The sequence below is a fragment of the Bacillus rossius genome, chromosome 3 (assembly GCF_032445375.1).
Source record: "Bacillus rossius redtenbacheri isolate Brsri chromosome 3, Brsri_v3, whole genome shotgun sequence".
NCBI lineage: Eukaryota > Metazoa > Arthropoda > Insecta > Phasmatodea > Bacillidae > Bacillus > Bacillus rossius.
In genome coordinates this window covers 117,729,398-117,740,965 of record NC_086332.1, presented here as the reverse complement: position 1 = coordinate 117,740,965, position 11,568 = coordinate 117,729,398, and the positions used below count along the sequence as shown (strand labels likewise).

Below are 11,568 nucleotides of genomic sequence, written 5' to 3'. Positions count from 1 at the left end.
TACAACAATTTGAAAAATAAATATCACATTTTAAATAACTTGCATGAACTCTCTGATTATACGCTATATACGATGTACAGGTTAATTTTAAAGTCTGTGAAACATTTCATAAAATCGGTACAGCGAAATGGAAAATAATAACGTAACAAATTATATACCTCGTGAAAGAACAACTCTCAAAGTTTTTTGAATGTAGAACCAAAAAGCTATTTTAAAAAACAACAGACAGGGGCGCTTGTGCATGTAGTTGCTGAAAATGGCTGCGAACCAGGCAGAGAAAGCCTATTGCGTGCTTGAATATGCTAGGGTTGCCAACCGTCCCGTATTGTACGGGATTTCCCATATTCTGTGACTAAAAGAATTATCCCGTACGTAGGCAGGACGGGACGTGATATTTCTCGTATCTTATTTAAAGTTCAATTCACACACCTGCATAAAATTGAAAAAGTATTTTCCCGCCTGCGCCGCACCACCTGTTATATGTATTGTAACACTGCGAGGCTCCGTTTACTCCGCAGTTCACTTCCTACGAATTAGTTCATGTTGACGCCGACAGGTGGCATCACTCGTCCGCGCTTAGTCTGTTATGTTTATGTTGAAATTGTGTTGAGTTGAAAACGTATAAAGTTGAGTAAATCGGGTAAAGTTGAGTTGAAAAAAAATGTGATTCGCCACCGCGAAAAAAGAAACTGCTGTGCGTTTATTTAGTTCGATGGGAACATAACTATAAGTCGCTAACATATAGTGATAATAGTTACAAAGCCAAATGTGTACTTAACAAACGAGAGTTTTCAATAGCACACAGCGGCGAAAACAATGTAAAACAGCATGCTTCAACATTGTTACATAGAAACACGGTTCAACAAGCAAATGCGAGTGAAAAAACTAAGATAAACAGTTATTTCGTAAAACAAGGCACTAGCGATCAAAATTATGTTGTAGCATCCGAACTAGCTCTATGTTATCACAATACGAAGCATGGTTTAAGTTATAACAGTTTTGATTGTAATACAAAATTGATACGGCATGTTGTTAATTTTTTTTGTGAAACATTGTTTTTTGTGTCTTGTATATTATGTACTTTATACCCGAGATGACATTTAATTTAAAGTTGGGTTTGTTTGGTGAAATGAAAAATGAGAAAATATATCTTAGGCATACAATTATTAAAATATATTTTTTTAAGTTGCTTGTTATGTTGTCCCTAGTGGTGGTTCTAATCTAAGGTGGTCGGGGGAAGGGCTAAGTGGCTTTAGCAACCTCCCCTTCCCGCACTGTTTTCCTGATCACATTTTGCATTGGAGAGAATTGAAGTTAGTTTACCAATGTTCAAGCACATGAGTTGTCTGGAATTTTTATACTTTGTTAAATAAAAATATCTTTATGTATTAAATTCATCACTCAAAAAAATTATTAGGCCAATACAAAAAAATTTAATATTTCAACCAGGTGCATAATTTATTTTCAGATACAAAAACTGCTAAAATAGCACCAATTTCCATTTAGGAATTCAAATTTTTCCGGGGGAGGACCCCCGGGCCCCCGCTCTATCAGGTGGGGTTCAGTGACCTTTATGGTCAGGGTGAAATAGTTGGTAACCCTAGAATACGCCCGTAGCGAATCGGTAGTGAGTGTCCGAAGAGCTTGGCTGTTTGTGCGACGCAAAACGGTTGGGTCGGCCAGGCGTGTCACAACAGACAGTGGATTGTGTACGGTAAGTGATGGTGCGGAGTCCCAAGAAGTCAACTTATCGGGCCAGTGCAGAATTGAACATCCCTCAGCCAACAGTGTAGAAAATTCTTCGTAAGCGATTAAGAGTGAAGCCGTACAAATTGCAGCTTCTGCAAGCCATTAGCCATGATGACAAATTGCTCCGACTGCAGTTCTGCATTGCCATGCAGAACCGTCTTGAAGACGATGACTTTGCAAGCATTAATCTTCAGTGACGAAGCCACTTTTCATCTCTTAGGAAGAGTCGACCGACACAACACATGCATATGGGGGACAGAGAATCCACACGCAGCTCTCGAACACGTCCGAGATTCGCCAAAAGTTAACGTGTTCTGTGCCATGTCAAACAAGACAGTTTATGGCCCCTTATTCTTCGCTGAGAGAACTGTCACTAGTATCACCTACCTCAACATGATGCAATTGTGGCTTATGCCACAACTTGAAGCTGATAGCAGGGACTTCATCTTCCAACAAGATGGTGCTCCACCTCATTACCACAATGTGGTACGATATTATCTGAATGAGATGTTGCCACATCGCAGGATGGGCCATGGGGTGGCCGCTGACCAAGTGCTACTCCCGTGGCCACCACGATCACCGGACTTGATAACTTGCGATTTTTTCTTGTGGGGATACATCAAGGATAGTGTTTATGTTCCACCTCTACCACAGAACCTTGATGAATTGAGACACCACATCGTAGCAGCTGCTCTTACCATCACTCCTGATATTCTGGGTCGGGTATGGGCAGAATTGGAATATCGATTAGATGTGTGTTGTGTGACGCAAGGTGGACACATAGAAAATTTATAACTAGTGAAAAAAAAACTTTCAGAGTTTTTCTTTTACGTGATATATAATTTGTTACATAATTCTTAGCCATTTCACTGTACCGATTTTTTGAAATGTTTCACGGACTTTATAATTATCCTGTATGCTAATTTATAGAATCATTCGTTAACTTTGGAAAGAAAAAAAAATACTAATTTCTTCTGTCCTCACCAATGTTACTTGAGCTAAATTAAAAAAAAAAACATACACGTGATAAAACAACATTACCGGAAAGTAAAAGCATTAACAGATTACGAAACCTATATATATTTTGTGATCAAATAGTAAATAACACAAAACACAAGTACTTTAAATATACCACAACTAATAGACCAATTAGTTTTGATAACTATAAAGAACCTAAAATGTAAAGGCGAACCTTCAAAATGAAGAATATAAACTCTAAGATCACTTCATACTTATGTTATATTGTTACAGATAAAAGTTTAGTGAATGTATCCTGTAACAATTATTTTGCAATGATTGTGGATTTGTGCAACTGTTATTCATAGTATAACCCGGTTATAACATTCCCGTTTGTAACATTTTCCCGCCTATAACACCATAATTTCATGGTCCCGTCATTTCTCCATTTATCACAATGCTTTAATTTCCCGCCTGTAACAATATTAAAATTTCTACATTCCCGCCTTTAAACGTTCAAATTTGCTTTGATAACTGCCACAATTTTCAGTATCCCTTCCTTCAAAGTCATAATTTAGAGCGAAACCATAGCTAGAAAATACAGCACGCATATACATTTGTGTAGTTCACCATAGACGTGGTACACACGCACTCCACAACTTGCACCGGATCGACTATCAATATGGCGTCCTGTTCGCGCTCGTTAGCCTATGACTTGTTCCGTTATACTTATGATGCACATTTTGTGCACTGATACATGGTCGGAAACAGTGCTACTGTATTCTATGGTGCTGGTTTTTGTTTCAAAGTTTTAACACCTTGAGATGGTTAAATGTTCTATGGATATATTCATGGCTTTTGTTTGTGGTTAACCTTTACCATAATTATTTTTTTCACTTATTGTAGTCACAGTTGTATGTAATTAAAATACGCCGTATTGAAATTTGATTCAGGTTATTGTACGGCTATGATGGCCGATAAATATAAGCGAAAATCATATTCTGTAGCTGAAAAAATTCAGTTTATTTACCAAGTGGACAGGAACCCCAACAAAACGCGTCTTGCAATTGCAAAAGAGTTGAATATTTCTGTTATGACTCTGAACTGTATTGTACAAAATCGTGAAAAATTGTTTGCTTAAAGTGTAGGTACATCTGTTAAGGTAAAAAAAAATTAGAAACGGGAAACACAAAGACGTTGATGACAAGCTGTTGGAATGGTTCAAGCAAGTACGGACATCAAGTGTTCCTATAAATGGAAATATTTTACGACAAAAGGCAGAGGAAATAGCTTTGAAGTTAGGAGTTGAAGGTTTCAAAGCTACAAATGGTTGGATCGATAGATTAAAAAAAAGAACTGGGATTGTTTATCGTGCCATAAGTGGGGAGGGTGCCAGTGTAAATACAGACACTATAAACACTTGGAAAAATGATGTCTTGCCGAGTTTGTTACGGAGTTATGAAAAAAGGGACATCTTAAACTTAGATGAATGTGCATTATTTTTCAATTTGTTACCAGACAAAACCTTCTCATTCAAAGGTGAAAAATGCACTGGTGGTAAAAGAAGCAAAGAGCGGATCACAGTTTTACTTGGTGCAAACATGGATGGCACAGAAAAGTTACCTCCATTGGTAATTGGAAAAGCAGCAAAGCCAAGATGTTTTAAGAATGTCAAAACCTTGCCTTGTAGGTATGACTACAACAAAAACGCATGGATGACCTGCAAGATTTTCGAGCAGTACCTCCACTTTCTTGATGCTAAGATGGGGCTCAGAAACAGGAAGATTTTGGTTTTTGTGGACTACTGTGCTGCGCATCCTCCAAATGTTAGTTTGAAAAATATCAGACTATAATTTTTGCCTGCTAACAGAACTTCTTGCCTTCAACCTCTGGATCAGGGGATAATTAATGTTTTTAAGATGGGTTTCAGGAAGCGGTTGTGCCACAAAGTTATTCGATTTGTAGAGGCCAAGAAACCTATTAAAAAGATTAATATTCTGGATGCCATGCACTTTTTGTCTGCTTCGTGGGATGCTGTTTTGCCTACGACAGTTGCCAATTGTTTTCGGAAAGCAGGTTTCCAGAAAATAGTGACAACGGATACAAATTATGTGGATGTGCTGAACGAAGACGTCTCCAGCTGCAGATGACATTCCATCTACAGACCTGCTAACTATACATAACTCTCCAACTGCAGATGAATGGGCAATGTTGCAGACTGTCTGCAATTTCCAGGGCAGTTATGAAGAGTATGTTTTGGTTGATGACAATCTACAAGCTTGTCAAACTCTGACAAGTGACATCATCTCAGATCAAGATGAGCATGAAGATGCTGAGCCTGAAGTTGTACCTACACAACTTAAAGCCTACGAAGCTATAACTACTTTGAAAAAATTTGTTGGTGCACAAAACAATACACCTGACAGTATTATGAGCTTTGTGTGGCATATTGAGGACTACTTAGTGAAAGTTGCTCAAACAAACAGTAAACAAACTAAAATCACCAATTATTTTTCAAAGTAACAGTAGTAGGTGAATCACAAGCAGCTGGAATTTCATTCCAAGTTATTTTATGTTTAAAACATTTTTTTTCTTTAGCATATTATTAGGTATTATCTATAAATAAAATTAACCAATTTCCCACTCTATTGCTGTACTTAGTGTATTACTCCTTTACTTTGTGTTGTTTTACCTATACTCTTTAACTTAATCAATTCACGCGTAATTAATACAAAGTGAAGATGTAATTTTATGATTTCCTGCTTATAACATTCTTTTTAAGTTGGTCCCTTGGAGAATGTTATAACAGGGTTGTACTGTATTACTTTTTCTCACACTTCGTGCTTATGCACCATGTGTACAAAGCAGAAATCAGGTAAAGAAATTATGGTTGGGCATAACTAAAAAAATAATTCCATAATCCAAAATTTAGTTGCAGACACAAAAATAAAGTTGATACATTTTTACTTGGAACACTTTTAAGAACGTATTTGAAAATTTCCATTTAATGCATACTATTATGCTTTTGGTTTATTTTTGTTGTGATTAAGCTGGCAAAACCAGTATAGTGTATTATATAATAACAATGTCACATATCCTGATAATATTACATGATTATTGGAGAATCCAGAAGAATCTACCTAATAAAATCTTACTTTACTGAAATATAATTATCATAATGTTTTTCAAAGATAAATAATGACAAAATTTAGCCAAGGAAAAAATAAATAAGAATGAATTTCAATATGGCATTTATCTTACTTAAATGAAATTTCAACATTAAGCAAACAATATATTTACAAAAATGTAAACTTATGCATACAAATTTCAGACTATACATACAATACTTATGTACACGAAAAAATGTTTTCTCTATATAAAACTTTACAGACCTAAATAATTATAAATCATACTTACATATTGTCCAAATAAAGTAATGACCCACAGAAAAGCATAAATAAATATTCATCAAAATTATCAATGAAACTATGAAAATTTAAAAAATCTTACTGTCCAATCATTCTGAAAAAAATGTGTTATGATAAGAAGTAGATAAAACAACCACATGCAAGAGAAGCAACTCTATACACTGTTATTTTATCCATTTTTATTAAAAATAAATCCATTGTATGGGACAGGTCTATCACATTCATGACCAATAATTTGTAGTAATATTTTGCTATACCAACCAGTGTCTCTTTATTCTACAAAGTGTGATGGAAACTTTAGCACCCTTACCACTGCTGTAATTATGCATAAAATACACTGAACTAGCATCAAACCAAAGTACTACTAGCTATACATACATCATTACTAACAGTTACTGCAAAGCTGAGCTTTAAAAAATGACACTTGGTTAAGAGGTAAATCTCAAAAGACAACTGGAGGAAACAAAAAAAAAAAAAAAAAAAAAAACCTACATGCATGCTACAAAAAATAAGAAATTTACAACAATATAGTATGTTGATTAGAAGAAACTAGTAATTTGATCACAAATTTAAAATCAAATACATACTTGTTTGTGATATATTTTAGTGACTTAAAATGAAAGTACAAGAAATAAAAAATAGAGGTACAGTATGATTTATTCTCCTGCATTACATAAACTGACAAAAGGTTTGAAACAAAAGTGCTAATGAAGAACCACACAAATGATATTTTTTGTATTTACAATTCCTATATAATATTCAGTGAATTTACTGTCGATCCCTGCAGGAAAATAGTGAGCATGCAGAGCGCACACTGCATTTTTTCACTAAGCTAGGGCCCACATCTCATATTAAATAACTATAAAAACTTCAAGATTAAAATAGAATATCAGAGAAAAATAAAAACTTTAATAGTAGACACAGTCTTTTAATATAGCACATTCAGTGAAGTGAGCAGGCTACAATCACCTGCTGACGTTCCCAAGTTGTAGCGACATAATGCAATCACCGTTGAAAACTAGAGATTGGCAGTAGACTCACGAAGATTACTAACACTTAGGTGGCAGCAGCTACAATAATACCTATTTTTAAAAGTTTAAAACATAACACATGGCAAAGTGGGAGCAGGTAATATCATCCTATTGTGTGCAAGTCGAGTGGTTACAGCAAAAACACGACGGGGAAGAACCACTCAGGTGACCTTGTTGTTGCGTTCGCTTGTTAGCAGCGACTGGAGGTAGTTCAGCTGGACTGGTTTGTGAAGCGACAGCTGTTCCAGGGCATCTTCCACCGTGAACCACTTGCGTTTGCGACCTAGAGAAAGATGAGCATGCTAGTGCAACGAGAACTCCCAGACACTAACACTCAATTCATTAACAGAAAACATGCATGGGTTCAAACTTAACCTTTTAAAAACTTTTTGCATTCAATTAATACTACCAGAAATACATCAAAGGTAACAGATGTAAATTCTGAAACTTAGGAGCTACTCAGATGTAAGTTTAAAGTTATACACTAGATGAAAATCAATAATCAAAACAACTACCAACCCATTTATACTACTTTCTCAACATTTAATAAAGTTGCATTCACTACTTTGTTGCAAAAAATTTGTAAAAATTCATTGTTACATGTTGAATTTGTAAAATCAGCCTTTTTAAATTACATTATAGTCCCTTACAAGTTTAAACAAGGAATATTCAATATTACATGTCATGTTACTCAAAAATATAAAAATTTCCCTGCAATGGCCACAAAACAAAACTACGTCATGATGAATCATCATCTGCCACAAAATTGAGATCTAGGATCATGCAATATAATTGTATGGTGTCAGTTGCAACCCTAAAAAAGTTTATTGTATATCAATAAAAAATTAATAAATATATGTATATATAAACACCTCCCAACATTCCTTATCAACCAAAACTCCCTTACTGCTGAGCTCAATCGATCATGGTTTCTCATTTGCCAGACATCTTTAAATATAACAAAATTCTATCACATATAGTTGTCAATTTTTGAGAACATACTATCTAAGATGTCTTGTGTTGATGGCCATTTCAAAATGCCTACAATCAGGACCATTGAGTTAACAATAATTACTAATGCCACAGTTTTACAAAAGACAAATAAGAAGCTGGTTTTGAAACTAAAAGCCTTTTACTTGCTAAAAAAAGTTTTCCCAAGCAATTTGATCAACATTTTCATTTCCTCTAACTACTGAGTTTCATATTTTGAACTTGGCTAATGTGATTTTAATATGTTTGGTGCAATGAGCCATGCTCATTTTTAGAAAATTCTTGCAGGTATTTAATAATTTTTGATCACAATCAATAAATTCTCAAAACAAATTCTGTAGGGTTTCAAAAACTTGAAGAGGTTCACTTTAATAAATGGTATACTGTATTGCTAAACCAGTTTAATAATATGACATACAAATATAAACATTCAAAATATTTTGAACTAAAATAGGTTCAAGTCCACTCAAGCTAATTTGGGAACACTTCTAAATGAATCAAAAAGATCAACCATAAAAGAAATTAAATTTTGTAAAAACTGAAATTCAAGCTTTTTTTGAAATTTGTTTCAATTTTACAGTGCCAACTCTGCCACATAAATATCAAGTAAGTATATACCACATTCTTAATATTGATCACTACTGTCCAAAATAAATGTTTTTAGACATAATACTGAAAACACAATAAGTATTCATGTTTATTTAAACCTTTTATCAAATAAATTCTTCATGAGATCCATATATTCTATGTACATATTTAAGGTTAAAGGTTAAATAATTTTGGGAATGAATTAAGTTCTAGTTCTAGTCAACCAATACTATGCATTACAAATTTTAACAAAGAAAAAAAATACTGCCGACAACAAAATATTCAAATCCATTAATTTTTTATTTCTTAAAATCTTGGCTTGTTTTCACGTGTTTGTACACATTTATATACTGTTATGAGTATGTGGGGAGAAAACTGGGTTCCTAAGGTATAGCCAAATTAATTGGTTCAGTTTTATTTATTACTAATGTCTACGCCATAAATTTAATTATTGCACTCAAGATTTCTGTCCACAACAATTAGTCTTACACTTGTCACTGGAGTATGACTCGATAGTGGCTTGCTCTCCTGTCCGCCTGTCTGCTTTTCCATCGCACACTCACCCACATCGCGCTGCAGTACAGTAACCAACTATCGCTCGTCGCACCCGACTGGCTCGGCAGGCCTTCACTCGCAGGAATCGCCTCTCAATAGATCCAGTTCGCTCAGCAAGGGCCACTTGCCCTCTTCACCTCTCGCTGATTACATGGTTATCGCCCGTATCACTCTCCGAGGGGGAAAAACTCTCCGCTGCTCTGCTCTTTGCTCAGAACTCTCGCGGAGGCCGACGTCACTGCTTTTATACTCTTGGCAGACTTTCTGGAATTGACTGGGAGCACTGGAAGTGTCGCGTCACCCTGGGATGGCTTACGCCCGCAAAGTCCAAAAAGGTGGTGTTTATTCGCATCACTCTGGGCGATGGTCACGGGAAACCTGCAGAATTCCCAGGCCACTAAGAGGGTCATTGAAAATGTGCAAGGGGAGAGGAAGGGGGGGGGGACCCTTGTAATCCAGCCAGGCATGCGTGGCATGCCTATGTCAGTGAACGGTGTGTGATGTCAGTGGCCGTGTGGGGCCTCTAGCCAGCTCTGAACATGGCGCGCGTCGCGGTACTGTCTGTGTTCGTAACAATACTTTCTTCGTCAGTCTTGGTTTTCTGCGAAAGACAATTGTATATAAGTATTAAGCACTTTCAAGATTTTCACCGAGTTATTTTGTTTCTTCACCTAACTCTAAAAGACCCAAAAGTGCTTACACTGCTTCCTGGCACCATGACACCCGGACCACTGTCCGGTCTCTCTTGACCGCTGTCCGGAGTTGCAAACGACCGACGCCTGGACTAGGAAGCAACCACCGCATCTCTTGACTTATTTCTAAACCTTTTTTTGTTATATTTGAGGCCTACTCCGGGTGGTGGACTGTTTTACTTAATAATTTAAGTTCTCTACCGAACATTTGAAATGTAATGACAAACAGTAACATCGAGGCCAGGTCATGTGGTGTCCTTGTCAGCCCTTAAGTCAATTGAATTGCCGTTGGCATCTTATACAGTATCAGAACGTAAAATATTGTAATTGTTTTATTTCATGTATAACTTTGTGTGAATAAAAATCCTGTTACCAGAACTGGAGTACTTTGTTTCTTTGTTTGTACAAGCACATGTGCACAGGCGCAGGGACGCACAGAGAGCCCACTGACGACCTACCGTCTGCATCGGTAACAGAGGGCCCGCTGCTCAGAGCAGGTTGGTAGGAATTCATTTCATTCATCAAAGGGGAATCGAGCCTAGCTCCCACACGAACCACTTCACATCTCAGGGAGGGAGTCGCAAATTGGGTCTATGAGCCCATCCACTTGGTGGCACCCAAGTTTGCACCTGCATTTACACCTAAATAATTACTTATTTCACCAGGCAGCAGGTTTTTTTAAATTTTACTTTACTTAATTGAGACTTATATCTACACTTCCTTGCCAAGACAACCATAACTGTTAAAATATTACAGTTTTAATAACAAACATAAAATTTATTCCTCTTAAACTAAAAAAACACTGGGCATTAAATGTGCCGTGTATTGGTTAAGCCTAGTGAGGGATACTGCAAGAGCCCAGTTAAGGTAAATTATGGCATTTTTTTACTCACATCTGCAAGTACTTATACATCATTTTGGCCAGGACAGGCCTCCCTGTCAAAATACCTCAATCACACAACTAAACAATGTCACCTTTCCTTGCCAAGCCTGACTGATATGTTCAGTCAAATCATGTTAATGCTGTTTTTTAGGCTGATTATTACTTGAATATGAGCTTTGGTGATATCACAACCACAACTGTTAAAATACTACTATTTTATGAAATGTTCTTATGTAACGTAAGAGACTTGTAAACATTACTTTAGTACCAACTAATTGGTAAAATGAGCAGTACGTGTTAACACGATTTTCATGTTTCGGGGTCACAATGGTTTTAAATATGGCCCTGGCCTGACTGCTCAGCGGAAACCACCAGTGCAAACATTCAGTCGCTTAGCAGTGAAACCAAGAACAATCTAATTGTTATTAAAATTATTGTAATGGACACATTGTATTATATGCTATAAACACTTTTTATAGTACATTCAAGCAAATGTTCTAGAGCAGGCCAGCATTAGATCTCTCTAACATTTGAAAAACATAGGGCTGATACCTTTTGAATGCATACCACAATTTGCTGTGCATATGCACGGTGACTACATATACCTGGTAAATCAATTTCAGGATTTTTTTTTATAACTTTTTATATTTTCCTACTACTCTTTTGTGGCTTACAACCCAGTATACTGGGTCGTG

The 11,568-nt window shown here is 36.2% G+C and overlaps 1 protein-coding gene across 1 annotated transcript in view; it reads right to left on the bottom strand.

Annotated features, from left to right (window-relative positions):
- Window positions 1-5,944: 5,944 nt before the first annotated feature.
- Window positions 5,945-11,568, bottom strand: part of LOC134531188 (diphosphoinositol polyphosphate phosphohydrolase 1) — a 117,319-nt gene continuing 111,695 nt past the window's right edge. The window contains exon 4 of the mRNA XM_063366829.1: window positions 5,945-7,448. Coding sequence (XP_063222899.1) covers window positions 7,327-7,448 — 122 coding nt within the window. The 3' untranslated portion in view covers window positions 5,945-7,326. The remainder of the gene's footprint in view (window positions 7,449-11,568) is intronic.